At 44.6% G+C, this 26,584-nt stretch overlaps 1 protein-coding gene across 1 annotated transcript; it reads right to left on the reverse strand.

Annotated features, from left to right (window-relative positions):
- Window positions 1-3,158: 3,158 nt before the first annotated feature.
- On the reverse strand, window positions 3,159-8,418 carry LOC135974276 (interferon lambda-3-like). The gene is made up of 5 exons (XM_065561291.1): window positions 8,263-8,418; window positions 6,943-7,020; window positions 5,891-6,034; window positions 5,004-5,084; window positions 3,159-3,621 (listed from the first exon to the last, which is right to left on the reverse strand). Exons 1-5 carry the CDS (start codon window positions 8,416-8,418, stop codon window positions 3,523-3,525), a joined length of 558 nt encoding a protein of 185 aa, XP_065417363.1. The 3' UTR covers window positions 3,159-3,522.
- Between the last annotated feature and the right edge of the window lie 18,166 nt (window positions 8,419-26,584).

The raw sequence follows: 26,584 nt of genomic DNA on the forward strand, positions 1-26,584 counted from the left end.
CCAGGGCCCCACACACACTTTGCCTCTGTGAACCTCCACCTCCAACCTGCACACTCCCCTCAGGGATCACACCCGCTGCCTCTGTGACACCCTCATCTCCCACCCCCCAGGGCTCCACACCCTTTATCTTTGTAATACCCTCGCCTCCAACCCTCACATTGCCCCACATCCCCTGCCACTCCAACCCGCACACCCAGGGCCCCAAACATCCTGTCTCTGTGACCCCCCTTCCTTCCTTCAACCCCTATCCTGCCCCCCAGGGCCTCACACACCCTGCCCCTGTGATTACCCCCTCCCCCAACTCTCACAGATCATTCACCTGGTTGCCACTTATCACCCCTGAGGAAACCTGCATCAACCAATCCCTTATTTGACCTCTCCCCATCTGTTTCCAGCTGGCCTGTTAATGTTCAGCGAATAGCTCACCCCAGTCCGGGGACCAGGGCCTCTCCCTTCCCTCCTCATCCACCCCCATGGGAAGGCCATTCTCTGCACCTACCTCCCTTGTCTCCTGGGCTGCTGTTGCCAACTGGGTTTTATTCCTCCTGGCCTGGGGGATGCCGGTACCAATCACCGGGCAATACCACCACCACCTGCCTCTGCTGATGTGTTACCAAGCCTGGAGCTCCTGCACTTGACCTCCCACAGCTTGGCTCCCTCCAGAGATGGTAGAATGAGGGGCGGTACTGAGCATAAAATAGGACCCTTAGGTGTCTTGTTCTAAGATTCCAAATTTGCTGGAGAGCCCCTTGAGACATGGGACTATCCTGGTAAAAGGCAGGTTGTCTTGCAGTGCTGCCAGCCCTTGTGAGTTTTTCTGAATCTTGTGATATTTGGTGTTATTCTTAAAGCCCCAGCTCCTGGAGTCAAGTGATTATGTGTGACTCTCAGCTTTGATTTAAAATAAGAAAGTATATTTCTAGGCCTCATGATTGAGGAAAAAGGCTTATAAACGTGACTCCCAAAAGTCTCAGTAATCAGCAGGTAATTACAAAAGAACCCATCATGTATTATTTTTAAAAAATCTCATGATTTTAAAGGCAATCTTGTGATTGGGGGGACCTGACTAATGATTTTTGAATTCTTGGGGTTGGCAATCCTGTCACTTTAAATCAAATTGGGAATAGGTCCTTCAGAGCCGAAATATTTTTTGCTTTTAATTCCAGAATTTCATGCTCATAGGGAAGATGATGATACTTTAGAGAGTCCAGGCTTAAACCTCTGCTTTCCTAAATCGTGAAGAGTCATTTACACAATTGCAAAGTGATGCAAAATGAGTAGAAAATATGATCACTGTTGATTTGGTAGCATTTTGCAACAGTGTAAATGACAAATCCAAGTGCAAGGTTGCAATATTGCCCACCCCCAAAGATCCACAAATCATGTGGATCCCAAAACATCATGAGATTTTTTTTTAAAAGATTCTACTGTAGTTGTTTTGAACTCCCCTGTCCACCCAGTGTGTTTGTGAGATAGTGTTGCCAACACTTCCATATTTATTGTGTAAGGTGATTGTGCCCCTCCACAGCCCATCCCATACTCTGAAAATAATTCTGCACCCTGTCCCCAAATCAATCCTCTCTCCAGATCAACTCTGCTCGTCCCCCTGTGTCCCCATCATTACTGCCCCTCCTTCCTTCACTGCAGCTCCTCCTGAAGCTGCTGTGACTCTTCCCCTCCCCTCTCCCAGGGACTGGTGTTGCAGGGAGTGGAGGAGGGAGTGGAGCCTCTCTGAGCTCCTCTCTCCTCCACTCCTGGGAAAGTGGTGTTGGCAACCAAGGGGCAGAGATCTCTGACTGCTTCTTGCAGCTGCCTTGATTGGCCATTCTTCCCCAAGACCGGAGATAGTGGGAAAGACAACCAGTCAGAAGCCAGGCTGAAAGTCCCAAGAGCGCTGGAGAGTCTCACATCATCACCAGAAAGGTTCCAGCCCCGGCTAAAATCCTGCAATCTGTGAAAAAGTCATGAGGGCTGACAATACCGGGGCAGAAGAGAATCAGGCTTTTTATATAGTGCATATAATTATATTAATAATAGAAAGCTCTTTTAGAGTGTTATTTACTGGTAGCTCTCAAAGCACTTTACAAAGGAATTCAGTATCATTATTCCCATTTTACAGATGGAGAAACTGAGGTACAGAGCAGTGAAGTGACTTCCCCAACGTCATCCACCACTCCCAGCAGGTCAGTGGCAGAGCTGGGAAGAGAATTAAGGTTTCCTGAGTGCCAGTCCCCAGTATCTATCCCCCTAAGACAAAAACAGGGCAAATTGCAGCCACTATGTACTGTGCAACAGCAGGTGAATACTTTTTCCAGAGCTGTGTCTTCACACTGATTTCAATGCATACAAATAAAAAGGAAGTAAACAAGAATACATGATACATTCAAGCTCCAGTTAAAACAGCAGCATTTTACTCTAGAGGAGTGTGTCACATATACTGTGGTAAATATAGGATACTAATTATAGTAGGTGCTTTTTGGCCAATTTAAAGGCCCCATAATATTCGGTCCTGCCACCAGCGGTTTCCTAAGATTTGCTATAGTGGGAACATACCTATAACTTTACACTTTTCATTATTTTAAGTATCTCTGTTATGTCCCCTCTCACCATCCAGCTAATCTAAGCAATATTAATGTCTTCAATTTCTCCTCATCTGGAAGTACTTCTCTGCCTCTAATTACTTTTGTTGTTTTCTATTTTTGGAGGTGATGAGATCAGAACATAATGCAGGAAGCAGAGGGTCAACCATCAATGTATATAATTTCAGTTTTATTTTACATCTTCCAATTTTATTAAATATTTAAAAAATTAAATATTATAAAAACAGTCCATTTGATAAATATGCACATAAATAAATGATAGATACAATAAATAACTTAAATAAAAATCAGATTTGCTTAAATAAGGATCGCATCAGATGCCTTAACATTATGTCAGCCAGTGAAACAAAAATAGATTCTCGGAATCTGTCTAATACAGCAACACCTTCCGTGCATCAAAATTATTGCATTTTCCAGCATCTTTCTAAGACACTAATGAAATACTCACTAGTCTGTAAATCAAAGAAATAGTGTGAAAAAACTAGTTCTTTAAATTAAAATAAATAACGGCAACACTTAACATACTATTGGTAAATATTTGTGTGTAGCAATAAACCAATACAATAAATAATAATAATATCCTCTAGGGCTAAATTTTAATCCCGCTGCAATCAGTGGCCAATCTCCCATTGATTTCAGGGGGAACAGGCCCTACACTTTAGCTGCAGCTAAGGAATTGGCCTAGAACCAATCAGCTACTGGCAATTGGAGTCGGAGAGATCTGTTCCTAAAGATTGGTTGTATGTGAATCTTTTGTTCAGAGATCATGGGTGATGGGATCCATGGTAAAATGCCAAGATGGAAAGAGCATCACGCCTGGTTAAAATACAGTGTCCTGTAGGAAGGATTCAGGGTTCCCATTCGCTGGGCTCTCCAGTGTCTGATTAGATGCATGAGGTGAGACAGTGTAAAGATCTGGCGTTTAGGTGCAGGACTCCATGTAGGCTGCGCACTTCAAGTCATTGTTCAGCAGTCGGAAGAGATTGAGGATCACAGATGCTTCCAAGCATCCTGGAGTTTCCTGGGACAGGAGAGAGGAAGTGAACACGTTTGTAACAGAGAATGGCTGGCTAGCAGTGGGCCAGTGAAAGCTACTGCACACAGGCCTGATGGAGGCGGGAGGTGTAAATAGATAGGGAGCACAGAGCATGCAGAAAAAGGGTGAACAGAGCAGTGTCTACACAGGAACTTCAAAGAAAGCTAATCTGAACTAACTGTGTGAATTTGAAGTGGGTTAGTTAAATGGCATTAAATTCCTGTGTGAACACCCTCATTCAAAATTAAAGTGGTCTAATTTGGTTACTTTACTTCACTTCCAGAGATCACTTTAACTCTGAATAACAGCATCAATACAGGGCTTTAAAGCAGTTTAACTAATCCACTTCGAACTCACACCTTTAGTTAATTCAGATTAATTTTCCTGGATGTCCGTGTGTAGACAAGACCTTACAAACACTCTAAGGGTACGTCTATACTACCCGCCAGATCGGCAGGTAGAGTTCGATGTAACGGGGATCAATTTATCGCATCTCGTCTGGATGCGATAGATCGATCCGCGAATCGACGCCCGTACTCCACCTCGGTAGGAGGAGTAAGCGGCGTCGACGGGGGAGCTGTGGCAGTCGACTCACCACCGTGAGGACGGCCAGGTAAGTCGAACTAAGATACTTCAACTTCAGCTACGCGAATAGCGAATAGCATAGCTGAAGTTGCGTATCTTAGTTTGAACCCCCCCACTAGTGTAGCCCAGGCCTACTCTAAGGAAATACTCATTTACAAGGTGGTCTAATGTCCTGTAATTCTTAGTATATAACAACGTGTGCTGTGGTCTGTTACATGAACCAGTGAGTCTGAATGAAGCAAAAGGCACAGTGATCTGGGGTAATAGTAAATTTGAAGGGTATTATCTTTGGCTCTATTGGATTCCGAAGAAGGCCTGGGCATTGGCAGATCTGTACGAATGAATTATCTCTGGGCCTCTTTTCCCATTGCCCAGCCCAGCATCTACACCTCTTCAAAGTTTTTGTAAAAATATAAATGATTCCACAAGGTACAAGGTGCAAAGCAGTGGAGGATCAGATGCCACATGTTTATCTGAAACTCTGCTATTTGCATCCTATGGAAGGACCCAAGCTAGGCCACAAGGTAAAGGCTGTTTTCTGGATGCCTGGTCCGCTACAGTCTGCAGCAGATGTAATGACCCTTCCTGATATGAGAAATTTACCAGCTTTCTGAACTAATTCAGTCTCAGGACACCTGGACTGCAGAAGCTCCTGGACAATATACAGGGCACCATCCTGGACTGGCCCCATGGGAAGGGAATGGAGCTGATGAACCTGTACAGATTTGTTCCCACTAACATGTGATGAAAGTTTGTCTTGTGTGTTTGCCAAATGTACTCACCATCTTCTTGGCTGCGTGGAATTTGTGGAGCCAGCTAGTCAGCCTCCTGGAGCATCGATGGGCGTCAGGCTGATGGCTGGTCTGAAAAGAAAATCAATACATGAAGCAGACTGGCACATGAGTAGAGATTTCAGGAACAATGGCTGAGCCTCCTACCTCTCGGTACAAGCCCAAGGCACAAATTGGTTTCATTGAGTTTATCTTGTTCTTTAGATGGATTCCATGTTAACCTGCCAGGTTCTATTAATAATACAATACCAAGCATTTGTATGGTACTTTTCACTTCAGAAGTGTTTGAAGCATTAACTATGGGCTTTACTGAGCCCTGTGGGAATGGCCCTATGTAGGGGGAGGTATGCCTTGTGCTGCCCAGAAGAGCTCTGGGAGGAACTCCACTGAATAGAAACCGAACATGCCCTGGAGCTGAGCAGGAGTGCAGCATACTCCCCCAGTGTATGCAGCCACCCATGGGTCTGTCTCCTCCTGGCTCCTCCCCACCTCCACTGCGATGTTCTGGGGGGCACATGGAAACAACAGTAGCTGTGCTACAGAGAGCGCAGTATCTGCAGTGATACCAAACTACAGCCCAGGAGCTGAAGGAGAGGACGTACCTGCTTGCACAGTAGCAGAGCAGCCAGGCATCATCTGTCCCTAACTAGTTAATCAAGTTAATTAGCTAATTAGATTATGTATATGAGCAAGGCATACAGCAACTACCTAATCCGGACACTTTCATTGTTATAAAGGGAGGTGCAAAGCAAAGTCCACAATTACTGGCACAAGGATGACTAGATCCTGGATCCACTTAAGAAATTAATGCTGTTGGGAGTTCAATAGACAACTCCCAGTCCCACTGTGGCGAGAGACATTTGCAATCCAATACTCACGCAGATCTTCAAGTCCTCTCTGATGTGCCTCAGGATTTCTAATGGCCTCACAAGCGGCTCGGACAGACTGGGATCCTCAAAGTTCTCCAGCACGTCAATAACGAGGTGCAGCTCCTCCTTCACCAGGATCATTCTGTCGTGCACCTAGGGAGAGAATGTGCAGGTAAAACAGTGTGACAAGGGGAATCGCAGACACGGAGATAAGGAATGTCTGTGTTAGCAGCAGCTAGGCGTGGCCTGCTTAGGGAGACTTTCCAAAGCCATGGCCAATGGGAAGACACCTAAGACGCAGGGGAGGTGTGAATCCACTCTGTACACAGAGCCTGCTAGTCTTGAACCTTTGGACTCTGTTGCTTACACCTTCCTTCCTTGGAATCCAACAACATGTTGTGCTTCAGATCAGTCTCAAACCTTTATTATGTTACAAAAATCTGAAGATATATTTGGCCAGTGCAAGTATTTTTTTTTTGCTGGTGATTTGGTGAACGGTTTCTGGATCTTCAAAGTGGCTGTACATAAATGTGGATATGATTTTAGAGTACTAAAATATTCTCTCATGGGAAACCAAAATACAGAAACTGAGGATTTCCTGCCATACGACCTGGAGCTGCCTATGTGAGGGAGGTTAACCAAGTTCAGTCTGGAAATAGATGATAAAGACAGGTGTGGATGAGTTGGCGGTGACAAAGCCTTTGGTTTGTTGAACACTGAGGATAAAGTTAGTATCATGCATTGTATTAACAGGGAACAAGGTAGAGATGTTGAGATGTAAATTGTTTCCTGGCTCAATTATTTGTTAAACTGATTCACAGTCTCAACGTTTGTCTGGTTTCCCAGCCCTAAGGATGTACAAAATACAGAAATAGAAAAAGGGCCAGATTCCAACCTCAGATGACTCCTGTGTCATTTGGGAATAAATTCCCTGTTCAAGTTACTCTACAAAAGGATCACCTGAAATCAGAATCCAGCTTGGAAAGAGACAGTACTGCAACTTTGGAAAGAAGCAAGTGCTATTTTGTAACTGCATCTCTCTTGGCAGAGGTCTTGCTTACGGACAGCTCTTTGACTTCCCAGTTCCGGTGGAAAATCTTGGTGTCGCATTTTCGTTTTGACAACAGCACGATGTCCTCCTGGAGGCACAAAATGAGAACACGGAGAAATGTGTAAGTGGAGGCAAAGCAGGGGAGAAAGTGCCAAATTCTGCCCTCAGTTACATCATATAACCCCATTCAGCCATGCATAGGGTGACCAGATGTCCCGATTTTATAGGGACAGTCCCGATTTTGGGGTCTTTTTCTCACATAGGTACCTATTACCCCCACCTCCTGTCCCGATTTTTCACACTTGCTATCTGGTCAGCCTAGCCATGCGAAGGTGCCAAATCCTGGCAGAATTTGACTCAACACTTTGATCCCCTAACAATGCTGCTCTCCTAGAGTCCTGGCTCTTTCCAAGATGGTGCCAAAGATGGGACAGACGTCAATAACACGCTCTTGTCATATTGCTTTGCTGGTTTCAGGCTGTGAACTGCATTTGTGCAGGAGTTTAACTGAGAACCGGCATCCTTTAACTCTTGACACGGAGGATAACTTGACCACTAATCTGAGTGGTGCACTTTCTCAGCTTCAGTTAACATGGAATGTTTGCACAACTTAAAAATAAGTGACTGGATCTCTCTAATTCTGCTTGATGGCATGACATGAATTTGGGGTCCTCAGATTGTCTGTTTAAAGGACTAGACTCGGTTTTCTCTGGAAGGGAAAGACCGCAGATAGTTAAAAACTGGGTCTCATTCTCTAGGTTTGATGGTAACTCAGGACAGAGTTTGAACCCCTTTCAGAACTTTTTGAGATTTAAGATTAAGGACGGTTGACTCTATAAGAAATCCGAGCTGGCCAGGCCCTAACGTCCTTAGACTGACTCGGATTAGGAACACCCACTTAGCCAGATTGTCCCTTCTTTCTCTCCTCGCTCTTTTCTAATAGTGAGACTCCTATTCTTTCCCTGCTATTGTCTAATCTGTGATTCTGCCTTAGATCAGTTCCAACCTTCCTGCCCTGAACATGACTCTGCCTCTCTCCACATCTATGATCCCCATTCCCCAAATATCTGAATACTTGCTGGAGCTGAACATTCTGTGCTTTGCCCTTTCATAATTAAGACTGGGTGGGGGATCACCAACAAAGAAGATCCAGACAGAGAGACTTCTTTCTATTGTATCTGCAACCCTACACCCCAACCTTACCTAAGCATATGCCTCCCATCTTATTTCATCTGCCCATAGTAATATGCCAAGAAGGCTGCTGTTGAAACTACAGCCTAGCACTCACATTGCCATTATTACCCTACTTATGTGTCTTCTTTGCACTTACAAATCTGTCCTTAACATTCTTGAAGGTCTCCAGTTCCCGGGGTGGCAGGGACTTGTATTTTGAGAGGTGGCACTTCTTCATCTGAGCACCTTTGGGAAAGGCCTCTGTAGACACTGTCCATAGGGTCAGGACCAGGACCAGTTTGCAACTCATCATTTTTCCTATTGAATCAGAAAGGGGAATTCCACGCATCACTCCATTTCCAGGTTACAAGGATTATAAACTGTATTTTTGACAGTCTGACAAAGCAGGGAAAGGAGGGGTGCAGGAAGATGAGGGCTACAATCATATATATAAATTGGTGGGTTGACCCCAAAGATCACAGCTGAGCAAACTCAACTCTTCTATTCACAAATGTTTTCAGATCCAGCCTCTTAATTTACAGCCCCAGCACTAATAATAAAAAATAAACCGGTAAAATACTTAGAGGAATGGATAATGTTTGATCCTTACTCTTTAGAGTAGATCACAGCAGATCAGTCTAGTAAGCCCATGTGCTAGACAGAAGCCCCAGACTTAGAGGCACGTACCTTGGAGCATGTTTGCTGGGAAATCGCTTTAGTTTCTTCTTCTTCTTCCTCAGGGTTGCTTGGCCTCCCTCTGGTCTGTGAATGTAGCCTCGCTTTGCCATTGCTCTTGCTTTTATACTCTTTAGGAAAAAATAAAATGGAATATTGTTTTGCTTTAGTCAAAGGAGAAAACCCCACACGTTAATGCTGCTTCTTGATCAATGGAAACTGGAAAGTGAAAGTATGGCAGGTGCATCTAGCTCCTAACCCTCTGCCCTCACCAGGGATTCCCAGGTGAGAGAACCTCTGCATGACATCATGACCAAATGATGCAAGGTTTCCCTGTCTAGAGTAGGCGAGTTCTGTTTCTAATCTTAGCATTGCCCAGCTTCCGGGTTTGCTGTGTTATTGTAACGATCCACTGAGCAGCCTTTTCATTCATTTTTCCCCCACCCTCAGGAGTGACTCTGCGAGCCATCACTGATCAGCGAAGGGGAGGAGGACGGTGCTCTCACAAATTGGCAGAAAGGGACTGTTCCCAGAAGGGAGCCTTCTCCTGCAGTCTTGATAACATACAGGTTAACGATCCATGTTTGTGATTTACCTGGCCTGGAGGAAGGAGAACCTGGGAAGCACTTTTGGCACTAGTCCAAGGGGGAAGAGCCAGCCACAGGCTGTCTGAGATCTGGGCCAGGGAGACTGAGAACCAGCAGCCTGAGAGCTGGGCCAGGCTGAATGGGAGTGTGGCAGGGGAGCAGGCAGAAGGTTAGTAGAAGCTGCAGCAATAGTACAATACAGCCCAGGGGAAACAGCAGAGAATGGAGGCTGGAGGCACAGAGGTAGCAGCCTTCCAAGGTACTCCAGACCCAGGACACTGGTCTAGAGAAGGACTCTTCTTCACCACTGGGGAGGGGCTGTGTGTTTTCAGAGGCACTGACATAAATAAGGGCCGTGTGTCAAGACGGGTTTGTTAGCAGGTAGCTTGCAACAGAGGCTCTAACAGGTGGCCAACAGGAAGACAACTCACAGGTAAATCACCAGAAACAAGCCTGAACTGTGGCCAGTGGGCCGTACAAGCCAATACTTAATTTCCCTCCACAAAGGGATGGCTTACCAAGTGCAGGCCAAGGTCTCAGCCTGAGTCGCCCCTAGGGCAAGGATACACTTCTATTCAGCATGAGGAGTGGCCGACGTTGCAGAGTTAGGAACTAGCACATGTATCTTTTCTTGTAACCGTTCAAACCACTGTAGTGAGGGAACTTGCCTCCTTTTATTTCTTCCAGGCCTAGTAAGGAATCGTTGCAGCTGGGCTGTGAGTGCATGGGCCTGTTGGGTAGAGAAGCTGGTTGAGAAAGACTCTGCAGAATACTTCTTCCTTCGGCCTTACAGCCTCTTCTGTTGTCCTCTCACACCAGTCACATCTCTGACTGTTTCTGGCTGCATCTAGCTCAGAACCCTCTACCCAGTCTGACTTGCAATCAGCCTATACAGGTCATGCCTGGTGAGCGTCTTACTCCCATGGACTCTTTTAATTAACTGAGATGATTGTGATGTCAGTTCCTGAGTTAATTTTAAACTCAACATTCCTGCCATAAATATGCAGTTTCATTCGCCAGGCAGGCTCTATATCATCACAAGTGATAGATCCCAGAAACAATGGCTCTTAATTGTCTGTAATATGATCAACTCCCTGACTGCTTTGATGCAGCAAACAGGTGCAAAATGTCCATATTTTTAGCATTTAGTACACTATGTGTCTCTTGCTGGACATGCATCATCTCTTGTACTATGACTTTTTCCACACCTTGTTGATGTAGGCTGAATCTGTCCCTCAGTCACAGAGCTCTCTGGTAATGACTTTTAATACTCATGCTGCATCTGTTAACAGCTTCTAAGCTAGTTGTTTTACTTTTCAAGTTTGGAGAGTTGCTCTTAGTTTTGCTGTCTCACCAGCTCCAATGGCTTTGTTATTTGAATAGCTGTGGCAAAGATTAAATCTTTCAATGGTAGCTGCTGTGAAAGGTTTTTAATCTGTTAATGCAATAACTAGACTGTCTGATATTTCATGTTTTACATTCTCACAATCACAGTTTTCATCCAGAGTATGCAGAATTCTTGTGAAACTTCCAACATTTTCCCATGGCTCTTCAATTCTCAAGTTTTCATAAACCACTTATCTTTGCGCTATAAAGAACGCATGAAACATAGCCAGAACGCTTGCATAGTCATGTTTGTGACTGTCTTGAGTAAAAATCAAAGGATTTAGAGATATGCTCTGCCTGCGTCTCCGCGGCATAAATGAAAGAATATACCTGCATATCTCAAGTTTCTTTGTGGACCTTGGTAGCAATGTGAAATCTTGCAAAATATTATTTCCAGCCTGTCCATTGTAAAGGTTTGTCAAAGTGGACATACTCTGGGGCATTGAAGAGTAGCATGTTGATGAGATCCTGCAACCTTTCTTGCTTTGTTCCTTTTACAGGCTAATCTCCTTTTAGCCTGGGTCCAGCAATCACTCACACCCCCTGTAGTTACTCTCCTTTGTTTCAGTCTCCTTCAAATATCCTGGGGGGGTGGAGAGGCTCCTTCTTTAGCCAGCTGAAGACCAAATGGAAAGGTCTCCCACGGGTTTAAATAGACTCTTGTGGGTGGGGACCCCCCTCCTATGCAAAGTCCAGCTCCAAGATGGAGTTTTGGAGTCACCTGGGCAAGTCACATGCCCCTGCATGACTCAGTCTTTACAGGCCGACCCCATTGTCCACCTGGTATCTTGCATGTCTCCAGGAAGACTTCTTATGTGGATTGGAGCATTCCAAGATGCATTGTTTTCCAAGTGTTTCCTGATCAAGTACTTAACCTGGAGAATTCCTTCCTAAAGAAGCTGAACAAATGCCTCTCAAAGCTTACTTAGAAACCAAGCAAGCATACAGCCCATATTCTTAACCTCAAGTAGAAAATGATATATTTATGTACAAATAGGATGAATAGATATAGTAGACCATAACCTTTACGGAGATATGTTACCTGGCACAGACAGCACAAAACATATCCCAGTTATGTCATACATACATTTATAAGCACCCCCTCCTCATAAAGCCTTATGGGGTACACTGTCACAATGTTGATGAGATCCTGCAACCTTTCTTGCTTTGTTCCTTCTGTCTACAACTTTTGTTGCTGTTTCCTTCTGTTTCTGTTCTTAGTTTACTCCTGACAACAAGTCACGTTCTCCTGTACCAGCAATGGCCTGGTCACAGAGCTTGCTTATATATACCGGATATGTTCATCATAAGATTCTTTAATACTCTACCAGGTATGGCTCAGTAAGCTTTAAATAAAGTATTTTGCACACAGCACTACGTGACTGAACAGTATAATACAGTTTAGCATCCATTATTGCCTGTTCCAGCCAAAAACCAGCCAGTAGCAAGTGAAGCCATGCCTTTGTGATCAGGTCAAGCACAGTACACCAGAGTGGCAGTGCCAACACTACCATCCAACAGAGACATCGGGCCTCCATCCTCTAAGGCAAGGAGTGTAGATTAGAGGGAGGCTGAATGACTCTTGCACTCAGGAAAAAATGTGACAGTCCTCCCGGTTGGTATTTTAAAAGTCTCCGATCAGTGTGTAGTTAAAGCAGCTGTCTTGGGGAAAGCAATCTACATTCAGCTCCAGGAGGCAGTGCTGTCAGTTCAGGGGTATTGTTGTCAGTTCAGTTCAGTCTGTTTCTCAATCTTGTCACGTGTGAACTTTGCAAGCCACAAAGTAGGAGCTTAGTTTTTGCTTGGACTTTGCCGCAAGTGCAGAAGTCCTCTCAGGGTTGCTCTGAAATGGTGTGCAATCTGCGAGCTTGGTCTGAGGTTCCAGCTTCTTACGGAATTGACAGTCACAGGAATTTAGTCTGGGCTCCCCAGGAAACATTTGTTTGCCTCTAATGGTAATGCCAAAAGGAAGGAGAAAGACAAGAGTCACATCTCTCTTTGGCCTTTTAGTTGCGTGTTTGGAAATGCAGTGAGGGTGATCCAAAAGCAAGCAGCTTCACAATGCAAAAGGGAGGCAGTGTGGCCTAGTGGCTACAGTGTAAGATCAGCTCTCAGGATTCTTGGCTCTGCCACTGGCCTGCTAAGTGATCTTGGACAAGTCACTTTGCCTCTCTGTGCCTTAGTTCCCCATCTGTGAAATCAGGAATAATGAGAATGACTTCCTTTGTAAAGCACTTTGGGATCTACTACTGCACAGCACTATATAGGAGCTGGGTTTCATTACTCCAGTGCACCCAATATTCTGTTTACAAATTAAAAGGCAGGAATGCCAAGGCCTGGGAAAACAATTGTATTTGTTCACAATTATAGATAAAAAGGCACCATCTTAGTAATAGATAAATACATAAAAATAAATAGCTGATCCATAATAAATAACACTTTGGTTCAAGTCGGGAAGCTATAGAAATCAATTACTCTTCTTAGTTTTGTAATAATACGTAAAGCAGCAGCAAGATAAAAATACACTCTGTATAAATACATCTGTCGAGGATCTGTACAGTAAGAACTTCCAATATTCATGCATTTCATGTATAAATACATCTGTCGAGGATCTGTACAGTAAGAACTTCCAAAGTTCAATATTAATGCATTTCCTGAGGTTGTTTCTAAGAGATCCGAAGCCATGACTAGTGTGTAAATCCTAGAACGGAGTGTGTTTTTTATTAAAATTAAAGCTTATTAAATGTTTCCAATATTTTTGGTTATGTTACCTTGACTTTGAAAATGCTTTCATATAGGGACAATACAATTACATCCAATAAATAATATCCACAGAGGGCCAAATCCCTGTGAAGTCTAAGGCGTCTAGAGTGCTGCACCAGCTGGAAATTGGAGCAACCTGGAGGCCAACTGTTGTGTAATTCTTTGGTATAAAAGGATGGAATCCGTTTGCTCGGGGATCTATGATCAGCAGCCGGAGGGAGAAGATGAATGTTCCTGGTTCACACACGACTTCTCCCAATATGTATGCGGTGCTCTCAGGCTAGGGACTCTCCAGTCTCTAAGTAGATGTGGACACGGGCACTGCAGAGACCAGATGGCTACACACACAGCTCCATGTAGGCAGCGCATCTCAAGTCTTTGTTCAGCAGTCGGAAGAGATTGAGGATCACAGATGCTTCCAGGCAGCCAGGTGTTTCCTGGGAAATGAGAGAATATTTACAACAGGAAGTGTGAATGGGGCTAAATTAAAGCCACCACGGGTATGTTGCATAATTAGGAGGCAAGTGCATATCTATAAGAAGCACAGAAGATGTGGAAAGAGGGTGAGTGCTGGAAACAGAGCAATGTGAATGCGGATTTCTGGAACCCAAGCAGATGCACACGCAAACTGCAGTTTATCGTACTAATATGAAATGCAGCATAATTGAAACCATACATTAGCTGTTGCTGTAGTCTGTGACATCATTGCACAATGGATCCCGCCCTGGCCTCTGGGATGGAAACCTAGTAGGCGTGTTCCTTCTCTAATTTGTATGGAAGTTCACTTTCCTCATTGTCTCCAATGACTACTCACCGTCTCCTTGCTCTTATGGAAATTTTGGAGCCAATTGTTCAACCTCCTGGAGTGTCGATGAGAATGAGTTTGTCTGGTCTGAAAACAAAGTTGATACAGACTGGTTGGTGCCCAGAGATTTCAGCCAACAGTGGACCAAAGCCCTTTCTCTACAGACGCAGAGCAGTTCTTGCCCGGACATAGTCTAGGCAGCTACCCTTGTGCATGTCATATCAACTACCCCCGCTTTCAATGTCCCATATACGGATGGGCCCAAAGCAAGAGCCACATGCAAGTATTTGCTGGCACTGAAAGAGAAAGAGAAATCTGGCACTGAATACTCACACAGTCCCTCAGGTCTAGGTTGAAACAGGAGATTTTCCAAAACCACTCAAGGCTTTCTTGATTTGTCAATAAATGAAATATTAAAATCACTCCTGACTGGAAAGAGCTTCATCTCCACACGTCCTTCTTGACACCAGTTTATAGCCAGTGAGAAGGCACCTGAACTGAAGGTGAGGGGTGACTCTTATTTACACTGAGAAAGAGCCACTGTCAAATCTGACATGCTCCTGACTAAATCAGTGACTACAAAGTCAATGGTCAAAGGGCCTTGTGTCAGATTAGCACAAGGGTAAGTGAGATCAGATTCAGCGAGAAAGGGACACATGTTAGGAAGGAACCATCTACTAGAATAGTGGTTCTCAAACATTTCTACTGGTGACCCCTTTCACATAGCAAGCCTCTGAGTGCGACCCCCCCTTATAAATTAAAAACCCTTTAAAATATATTTAACACCATTATAAATGCTGGTGGCAAATCAGGGTTTGGGATGGAGGCTGACAGCTCACGACCCCCCCCCATGTAATAACCTTGCAACCCCCTGAGGGGTCCCAAACCTCAGTTTGAGAACCCCTGTGCTAGCATGTGACCTTCTTGTGCCCCTTGGCTGAGATTTTTCATACCGACAGCTCTTTGACTTCCCAGTTCCAGTGGAAAATCCTGGTGCTGCATTTTCGGTCTGACAACAGCATCATGTCCTCCTGGAGGCAGAAGGAAAGAACAGAGACCCATATTTATGTAGGAAAAGGAACAAATCTGTACTAGTTCTTCCCTTCCTAGTTCTACGCAATCCCAATGGTGATGCAGGGAGACGAGATGCTGACATCAAATGTGTCCCTTGTACCTCTAGGGCTGGTATCCACAAGGGATATGACAGTGATAGGCATGACCAAGTTTAAACTGTGCTTTGTTGTTCTCCTCCAGCGAGGAGAGGACCTGGGTTCAGCAGGCGCTGTGCTAGAGCCTGGTGCTGGCCAGCAGGGTGCTCGAGCTGGCAGAAAAGTAAAACGAAATCCTTCTTGGTAGTTAGTTTTCAGCTTCTTCCCTGAGTGCAAAGGGACATGCAGAGCGGGCCGCTGTTCCGATGACAGCCTAGGGCTCACAGTGCTGTTATTGCCCAGTGTGTGTTCTTCACACTTACAAATTTGTCCTTGGCTTTCTTGAAGGCCTCCAGTTCCCGAGGTGGCAGGGTCTTGTATTTTGCAAGGTGGCATTTTGTCCTCTCAGTGCCTTTGGGAAAGGCCTCTGTAGTCATCGTCCAGATGGCCAGAGCAAAGAGAAGTTTGTCGCCTACGTTCACCATTTTCCCTAAGGGAGACAGAACGGGAGAGATACATCACTGACATGCCAGGTTGCCAGGCTTACCAGCCAGCGAGTTGGACGCCGTCTCATAAGCTAGGCCTGCATTGGAGACAAACCTAGCTCTAAATTTTTTTTTTACTGTTTCTTCAAACATGGTTAAATCTACTGCAGGAGGCAGCTGGTGACACAGAGTCAGTGAAATGCCCAACTCTGAGCTGTGGCTTCCTTTAGGGGACTGGGAAGTAAAACAATTGTTACCATTTCTCAAGCCTTCCTCAAGCCAACCAGTTAATTTGATCAGCTGTGAAATGAATGAAATGAAACAGCTGGCGAAAGTGATGTTTTCTTCTTTTATTAAAACTAACTTATTGACATAAGCTATAGACCGCCGGGATCTACCCAGGATATGGATAAAGAACTATTTGATGTGTTTAGGGAAGTAAATACTAATAGGAACTGTGTAATTATGGGGGACTTTAACTTTAACAGATATAGATTGGGGAACAAATGCTAGTAGCAATAATAGAGCTCAGATGTTCCTAGATGTGCTTGCTGATCAATTCCTTCAACAAGTAGTAGCTGAACCGACGAGGGGGGAGGCCATTTTGGATTTGGTTTTGGTGAGTAGTGAGGAGCTCATTGAGGAAATGGTTGTGGGGGACAACCTTGGCTCAGGTGATCATGAGCTAATTCGGTTTAAACTAAATGGAAGGATTAACAGAATTAAATCGAAGACTAGGGTTTAAAATTTTAAAAAGGCTAATTTTAATAAATTAAGAGGACTGGTAAGGGAAGTGGATTGGGAAAACATATTAATGGATCTAAAGGCAGATAATGCTTGGGATTATTTTAAGTTAAAGCTGCAGGAGCTGTCGGAGGCCTGTATCCCGAAAAAGGGAAAACGGTTAGTAAGCAAGAGATTTAGACCAAGCTGGATGAGCGACCGTCTCAAAGGGGCGATTAGGAAAAAACAGAAAGCGTACAAAGAGTGGAAGAGGGGAGGGATCAGTAAGGAAATTTACCTTATTGAGGTCAGAGCATGTAGAGATAGAGTGAGAAAGGCCAAAAGCCGTGTAGAGTTGGACCTTGCGAGGGGAATTAAAACCAATAGTAAGAGGTTTTATAGCCATATAAATAGGAAGAAAGCAAAGAAAGAAGAAGTGGGACCGCTGAAGTCTATAGCTGGAGTGGAGATTAAGGATAATCTAGGCATGGCACAATATCTAAACGAATATTTTGCATCGGTGTTCAATGAGGCCAATGAAGGGTTTAGGAATATTGGCAGCGTGACAGAAGGGGATACAGGAGGGGGGATTACCATATCCGAGGTAGAAACCAAACTTGAACACCTTAGCGGGACTAAGTCGGGAGGACCGGATGATCTTCATCCAAGAATATTGAAGGAACTGGCGCGAGAAATAGCAGGCCCCTTAGTGATAATTTTTAATGAATCTTTAAACTCGGGGGTGGTACCGTTGGACTGGAGAATAGCTAATGTGGTTCCTATTTTCAAGAAAGGGAAAAAAAGTGACCCGGGTAACTACAGGCCTGTCAGTTTAACATCTGTAGTGTGCAAGGTCCTGGAGAAAGTTCTGAAGGAGAAAGCAGTTAAGGACCTTGAGGTCAATGGCAATTGCGACAAATTACAACATGGTTTTACCAAAGGCAGATCATGCCAAACCAACCTGATCTCCTTCTTTGAGAAAGTAACAGACTTATTAGATAAGGGAAATGCGGTGGACCTAATATACCTCGATTTCAGTAAAGCGTTTGATACGGTACCGCACGAGGAATTATTGGTTAAATTGGAAAAAATGGGGATCGATATGAAAATCCAGAGGTGGATAAGGAACTGGTTAATGGGGAGACTGCAGCGGGTCATACTGAAAGGTGAACTGTCAGGTTGGAGGGAGGTTACCAGTGGAGTTCCTCAAGGTTCGGTTTTGGGACCGATTTTATTTAATCTATTTATTACTGACCTCGGAACCAATTGTAGGAGTGGGCTGATAAAGTCTGCAGATGACACAAAGTTGGGAGGTATTGCCAATTCGGAGGAGGATCGGGATATTCTGCAGGGAGACTTGAATGAGCTTGTAAATTGGAGTAACAGAAATAGGTTGAAATTTAATAGAGAAAAGTGTAAGGTGATGCATTTAGGGATAACTAACAACAATTTTAGTTACAAGCTGGGGACGCATCAGTTAAAATTAACGGAGGAGGAGAAAGACCTCGGAGTCCTGGTAGACCGCAGGATGACTATGAGTCGACAATGTGACATGGCGGTGAAAAAAGCCAATGCGGTCTTGGGATGCATTAGGCGAGTTATATCTAGTAGGGATAAGGAGGTGCTGCTTCCATTGTACAAGGCACTGGTGAGACCTCATTTGGAGTACTGTGTGCAGTTCTGGTCTCCCATGTTTAAAAAAGATGAACTCAAACTGGAACGGGTACAGAGAAGGGCCACTAGGATAATCAGAGGAATGGAAAATCTGTCGTATAAAAGGAGACTCGAGGAGCTCGGTTTGTTTAGCCTAACCAAAAGAAGGCTGAGGGGGGATATGATTGCTTTCTTTAAATATATCAGAGGAATAAATACCAGGGAGGGAGAGGAATTATTTCAGCTCAGTATTAATGTGGACACGAGAACGAATGGATATAAACTGGCCGTGGGTAAGTTTAGGCTTGAAATTAGACGAAGGGTTTCTGACCGTCAGAGGGGTGAAATACTGGAACAGCCTTCCGAGGGAAACGGTGGGGGCGAAGGACCTGTCTGGCTTTAAGATTAAGCTAGATAAGTTTATGGAGGGAATGGTTTAATGGGATAACATGATTTTAGTTAAATGAACAGCGTGCCATCGCTGGTAAATAGTATCAATGGCCAATGAGGGTCTGGCTGGAGAATCTTGCCTACATGCTCGGGGTTCTACTGATCGCCATATTTGGGGTCGGGAAGGAATTTTCCTCCAGGGTAGATTGGCAGAGGACCTGGAGGTTTTTCGCCTTCCTCCGCAGCATGGGAAGTCTCTAAACCACAGGATTTGGGGACTTCAACAGCAGAGTCAAGGGAAAGGGGTTGGGACGGCTTTGTGGCCTGCATATGCGGGAGGTCAGATTAGATGATCATAATGGTCCCTTCTGACCTTAAAGTCTATGAGTCTATGAGTCTATGACATTCAGCAGAATTATCTGTTCTTTTCAAACCACCCTTCAGACTTCAGCTGTTATAAATACTTGCACACTATGTCGTCAAACAATAAAGTATCTAGTAGGTGCAGCAGGGTACATCATCCTACAGCATTTGTTACAAATTTATCCTGCTTCTTTTAGTATAGCAAAGTACGAACGAATCCTAATTTTACGCGAATATATATCTGCCACTTGCAAAATAGTTCTGATAAATAATTTTCAGGCTACTGACTCTTTTTGTCTGATAGAAATTTGATAGTCGTATTTTCTTGCTGGTCTCCTATGTCACGACATTGTTTCTTCTCCATAATTTGATGACTGAACTATTTTTAATCCATGCATATTTTTGTATGAAATATCAGTTGTGAAAGTTTTGGGGAAGGCAAACCCTTTTTCCAAGTACCCAACAATTCTCCAGATACAAAACTAAACACCCTACAAATCATACCAACGTGAACTCTGATTTTCTCCAGGAAAATATTCATGAATCAGAGGGTTTTTTTGTTTAAATAGTCAGCCATTAATAATACATTACAGGTGTAAAGCACTTTGCTTGTACAACATATATTCCTTGCTGTCTACCATAGAGCACAATATAATCACTCGGTAAAGAACAATTGTGTGGTAAGGAGAGGCTCCAGGCTAGTCACTTTTACCTTGCCGTGTATTTGCTGGGATGTTGCTTTAGTTGCCTCTTGTGTCTCAGGGCTGCTTTGCCACTCTCTTGGCTCTGGATGTGGTTTTTCTTCTCCATGGCTCTTGCTTTTATACCAAAAGGCTCTTTCTGGTTAAGAAAAATAACATGAAACCACATTTTGCTTTAGTCTAGGGCAGAAAAACCCAGCTCTGCTGTCACCCAGCAAAGAGCAGCAAAGTGTTTGGAAAGGGAAAGCGAAAGTGAGGCAGGTATCACACCTGAGCTCAGAGCTCTGAGGGATTTCCAGGTGATGAAAACACTGTGATGTCACAAGTGAATTATGCAAGAGTTCCCTGCCTAGAGTAGGTATGTATGTAGACTTGGCCTTTGCTGAATTGCTAAGCCAGAAGAATTTCAGCCCCTTTTGTTTTTAAAGTCCTTTTCCTTGCAGATATAGCCTCAAAAATGTAAAATGATCAGGAGGGTTGGAACCTTCTTGCCAATCTCCTGCAGATCACAGGTTACTTACAGCAAACCAGGGCTTGCCTTTAATGTCTAGATACACCATAGATGTGCACTGAGGACTACAGTTAAGCCCGACATGCAGGAATTTCGAGCTGGGTGGGTATTCGTTTGTCCATCCCATTTGTTTTACTTTTCACCACAAAGCCAAGGACATACAGTCCCTGTGGAGATCTTCTGTACTCTAACATTACCAATTAGCTGCAGTAGCATTTATTCCACTCGTTCACCGAGGCCCCAGTCAGGATCAGGGCCTCATTATATAAGTATCGTACACATAAAATACAGGCAGTCCCCTAGATACGTTTACAGTCTAAATGGAGCCTTGTCACAATGGGGTTGTAGAACACAAGTGAGGGGGAGAGACAAGGACGGCAGTAATAGGAGCAAAGCTTTGCCCAGATTAATGAAGAGTATATGTGCTATTGTCTCCTTTCCTAGGTACAGCTCTTTGCAGTCCTCCCCTCCCCCCACCTGCCAGCCCTAGGCCTCACGCTGTACTCGTACGTGTGTTATGATCTGTTTCCTGTCTTTTGTTCTGATCTTTCTGCTGTATTCAATGGCTGTTGTCGCCTTGCCTCGGTCAAGGCTGAGCTCCATTATTCAGACAGACTCTGAGGAATACAGCCAGACAACTTTTAAAGTAACAGATCTCGTGCTCCCTTTCCTCATTTAAACGCTATCCAAATGGGTCTCTGAAATAACAAAGCTACACCACATAAAATAAATATTTTTTAAAAGTTGTTTCACCTTTGCTTTTCTGGCAGTACGTAGAATGATACAACTTTCAAGTGTTAACCAGGCCTGACTGTGATTTCTTAATCGATTCAATTATACCAATACAACAAAGTGTGGATGCAGTTATCTCAACATAACGGTGCCTGTACCTTTCTGTACAGGCAGAGCTATTGCCGGTATAAAGCATCTGCATTCCTTTTGGGGGGCTGAGAGGAACAGTAAGGGAGGTTGTACTCTTTAACCATGCCAATATACCGCTAGAGTCAAAGCAGTACAATGTACTAGTTGTGAAAAAACTTTGATTTCAGGGGCTTGCATTTGACTAGAGCAAAGGGCTCTAGAAACACATGAAAAAGGCAGCTCACTCCTTTCTAGGAAACAGATTCTTGAATGACTACACTCAGGTTTTGGAAGGTAGAAAAACCCTTTGATTCACCTTTGAAGTCTGCCAGTACTTACTCAGACAAAACACCCACTAACTTCAGTAGTATTCAGCCTATGAAAGCACTGCAGACCCAAAGCTAACCAGCTTCCCATGCCTAACTCTCTCAATAGTGGGATTTGATGATTTTTTAAACGAACAATTTGTTAAGAAGATTTCACTCCCTTCTACTTGCTGGCTTGTACGTTTCATTGCCTTTCCAGCAACTTCCTTTTATTAGCCCTGATTCCTGTTCAACTTCTATGCATTATTCTCTCTCTCTGCTGCTGACAGGTTCTGTTAACCATAACCAGGTCACTGGCAGGCATAGTTATCAGTTATGTCGACCCAGGTGTTTAAATTCCTGGTGCTACCTGTGCCATTGAAGGATGTGTATGATCTGCGCCCAACATTTCTAATGAATAAAAGGAAACCTGTGTGTATTTGTGCGGCTTGCCACGTGCAAAGCGAACCAGAACATGCATTAGATCAGGGCTTCTTATTCAGAGTAACAGGAAAATCCACAACTATATGGAAACAATTCTTAGCCCAAATAATTGATAGATAACTGGGTTCAGTCAGTGGGACCCTTTCAGGTAGCTGACAAAAGAGAGATGTTTCCTGGTGTATGAAAAGCGGCTTTCTGACACCACTAAAGTAAACTGTAGGGGACACTATTAGCAGGCCATACACTACACTGAATCAAATTCTACTGCATGTATCAACTGAGGACTCTGTGACATGTGCCTTGCTGAGATAAGGTTAGGAGCTAATGAAACAAAACTGAAACTGGTTGAGTTACATCAACATATTGCTTCCGAACTCCAGCTACGCAGGCGACCTATTCAAGAAGGAGAAATGGATTAATGGGATTCAAGAGGTGAAATGTCCAAAAGAAATTTTTAACCCATTTAGATGCAGCTATTATTTCACAAGAGTTTTTAAAAGAACTTTTCAGGTGTGTTGTTTAATTATTCAGGATTGTTAATTGCCTATTGTGGCTATGATAGAGTTAGACGTAATTAGCAATAATGGTACCTAGCTCTTATCTACCAGTTTCATCTTTGGATCTCAAAGCGCTATATGAAGGAGGCCAGTATCATCGCCATGTTACAGAAGGGGAAACTGAGGTTCAGTGAGGGAATTGATGTGGCCAGGGTCGCCCAGCAACTCACTGGCAGAGCTGGGAATTAACTCATACCTCCTGCGTTCTACGTCAGTTCCCTAGCCACTAGATGACACATGGCTGATGCATGCAGCTGTATAGGAACGGGGCGGGGGCGGAGAAGAATACTTCCATTTTAAGATCACTATAGAACCCTAATACTTTCCATTGAGGGAAAAATTCTGCTCATCTTATGCGAGTCACTTCGAAGTCTAGTTGTATGCGTCAGGCAAACAGGATCTGAACCTATGTCTGGAAAGCATGTTTGCTAGAGAGCCGTTACGGGACTTTAAGGGCTTTGCAGCAGAAAGACAGAAAGCTGACCGGGATAATGCAGGCACCCCTAACCCTCCAATCATAATGCCTCTATATAAATCCATAGTACACCCACATCTTGAATACTGCATGCAGATCTGGTCACCACATCTCTAAAACATATATTGGAACTGGAAAAAGAACAGAAAAGGGCAACAAAAATGATTAGGGGTGTGGAACAACTTCCATCTGAGGAGAAATGAAAAAGACTGGGACCTTTCAGCTTGGAAAAGAGATGACTTGGGGGGGGGGGAATATGATAGAGGTCTATAAAATCATGACTGGTGTGGAGAAAGTAGAAAGGAAGTGTTATTTACTTCTTCTCGTAACACAAGAACTAGGGGTCACCAAATGAAATTAATAGGCAACAGGTTTAAAACAAACAAAAGGAAGTATTTTTTCACACAACGCACAGTCAACCTGTGGAACTCTTTGCCAGAGGATGTTGTGAAGGCCAGGACTATAACAGAGTTTAAAAAAAGAACTAGACAAGTTCATAAAGGATAGATCCAGCAATGGCATTTAGCCAGGATGGGCCGGCATGGTGTTCTTAGCCTCTGTTTGCCAGAAGCTGGGAATGGGTGACCTGGGACAAATCACTTGATGATTACCTGTTCTGTTCCCTCTGAAGCACCAGCAGTGGCCACAGTCGGAAGACGGGATACTGGGCTAGATGGACCTTTGGTCTGACCCAGTCTGGCTGTTCTTATGTTCTTAACATGGGAAATAAATGACCTGAGCATTGTTCTGTGTCTGTACCGCTCTAGCGCAAAGGGGTCCTTGTCCACTGTCAGGGCCAGGTCATGGGCAGCCAGACCTAGTGGTCAGAGCCAAGCAATAATTATTGTACCTCTGACTTCAGTGGCAGCTGGATCAGCCCCTAAACCAGGAGACTGTCTGCTCAAGAACTAGAAGGGCAAGTTGACGGAAAATTATAGGCAGGGTGGGTAATAAGCAAAGTGTTGTGCAGATAACGAGGAGGAAGAGTGCATAAATAATTAGCTATGCAAGGTGCTAGGCAGAGTTATTGTAAATGGATGAGATTTCTCGGTGTGCATTTCACTGACCTATATCTCATTTGCATGCATTGCACTGCATCTTCTCACATGTGTAGGCAAAACCAAGATTAGCTGGGGAACATTCAGTGCGTTGGAGTTCACCTTGTCAGAAAGATAAGATGGAAACAATCGAAGTCATCTTTCATTTCTGAGTACAAACACCCTGGAAGTAAAGCCGAGACAAAGTAATAGCAGAAGTCCAAATTTCTCCTCTAGGGTATGCATTTCTTAATAGTTGGCTGTGTTGCTAAGAAACAGCTGAAATGAGCTGACTTTCATCTCCTGGCTGATTTCCACGATTAGGACTCAGTGTCTCATCAGCGAGGTTCTGAATTCACAGACCCTATTGAATTATGGTTGATTGGGCTGTAATAACTCTGAGGACAGTTTTGAGTTCTAATTCTCGTCTAATCTTCTCATTAACTAGAAGCTGCAGTTAATTCATTGTATTGAGATCAAAATATAGCACGGTTACCAGAGTTTCAAAGCAACGTCCTTTTCACAGCACCATTATGTCTGTTACCTCCTGAAGTCACACATTTTCCTTATCTTGGGTCAAACGCTGGCTATTTTACACATGGTGCAGGGGCAGCCAGAATAGCCCCTCTGAGATCCATGGAGAGGCCCATGGAGAGCCTGTGTTGACTGTGTGGATTTTAGTTGGGCCACCGGAGCTCTGCCCCTGTGCTGACCACACTAAAATGCAAAGCAGTCAGTGCTCCATAAGCCTCCATTTGGATCTGAGAGAGACCATCTTGCACAGAATCACTATGGGGGCCTGCTCAACTGAGATCCAGCCCATCTTCCGGCAGCTACAAGACCTCCCCTGCTCTGGGGATCACTCTTCTTCCTGGATGATGTAATGTAGAATTACAACACCTGGCTGGGAGAATTTGGGGCAAAATACAGTTGTGAAAATTACTCTCAGGAATGACTTCTGCTGCTGGTGTCTGAGCCTCCTGCTTCTTGTGTTGACTGTGCTGGAGGGGAGCTGTTATTCCTTTTGAGCCAACAGCAGGCAGAGAATCACTTCCATCCTTTCTATTTACTAGGAGTGGGGGCCCCACCAGACACCCAAGGCCCAATCCTTGGTCCGTGTTCTCCACCACATGGAAGCTGCAGGGTTCCCACTAGCCAAGGAAGTGTCAATATCATCCCAGGGTCGGTTTCAGGCCCTTTCCTCAGGGCATAATGTATTGGCTAACCAGAAGTGTTGTCAAAAATGTCATCACAAAGTAGATCCTCAGCCCAACATGGGCTACAGTTCCCGGAGACGGTCCCCTCACCTCGTGTTCTCCACACTTACCCCCTTGTCCTGAGCCTTGGATTCCTACAAGAGCCAGACAGGCTTGCTTTCCCTTGCTCCTGCAGTCAACTAATCTGCTAATTAGTCACAGGTGGGGACCATCTCCCCTAGAGGGGCCAATCCCCATGTGATAGGTTAATAAGGAATGAAAGTTTCACAGACAAGTATTTAGGCACCTCTTCCTAAAAAGTCACTGGCCCCTGCCATACAGATTTGTGATTCTCGCATGTATTGTCTTTGATGAAAGTGCATTCAGAAACGCCCCGAAGATGCTGAAGGAATAACACTTTACCATGTCCAGTAGTGAAGTCTTTGGAAGAACGTTGGGTACTTAGGGAATATGCCAGGGTAAAGGGTACATGATCTGCAAAACAACAGAGTACATTTGTAAGCAGGGCCGGCCCTAGCTTTTTTGCCACCCCAAGCAAAATAAAAAAATGGCAGCCGTGGTGGATGTTCAAGGCGGCTCGCAGGGGGGGTGAAAGGCGCCCGCCCGCTCCCTCCTCCCGTGGGCAGCCAGGCGCTGCAACCCACTCTCAGCCGGGCGAGAGGGGCTGCCCCATCCAGCCTTCGGGTGTCTCTCCCAGCCGGGCAGGCAGAGCCCCCGGGGGCTGCAGGAGGTGCTGGCTCAGCCGCTCCTTTAAAGACGGCTCGGCCGGGCCGGGCTCAGAGCGGCACGGGAGGCGGAGGCTGGTGCAGGCGGCGGGGAGTGGCGCGTCCTGGGGAGCCCGGCGTCATGGTGAGTGGCCGGAATGTGCCGTTCCAAGATTGGCCGGAATGCCACCCCTTACAATGTGCCGCCCCAGGCACGTGCTTTCTTGTCTGGTGCCTGGAGCCGGCCCTGTTTGTAAGCATCTTTTTGGGAGTCAGTACACTCCCTTTTCACTGTTCTCAAAACAACTGCAAGAAACTTCCTCACCTTAATTTCTGGAAATGAAGGTGGTATCTCTGAACATACAGCTCATGAAAGAGACCTCCAGAGAACAGGGAGACTTATTACTTATATAAATTTTACTCCAAGGAACATTAGATATTGTAGATATAATTCATTATTTGAATAACAGATTTTCCAGGCCCACATTAACGTGTTTTGTACATAAATAGGTCACTCTTACTTGATGGCTATTTTGTTTGTGGGTTTGTTTTCAGTGAGAGATTTTGGAAAAACCTTTCAAAAGGGCCTACGTGATTTTGGAGTCTATGCCCCGTTTTCAAAAATGACTTAAGGCTGAGATGGAAATCAATGGGGGTTCGGTGTCCACATACCTTTCAGGGTCTGGGCC

The sequence above is a fragment of the Chrysemys picta genome, chromosome 11, assembly GCF_011386835.1.
Source record: "Chrysemys picta bellii isolate R12L10 chromosome 11, ASM1138683v2, whole genome shotgun sequence".
NCBI lineage: Eukaryota > Metazoa > Chordata > Testudines > Emydidae > Chrysemys > Chrysemys picta.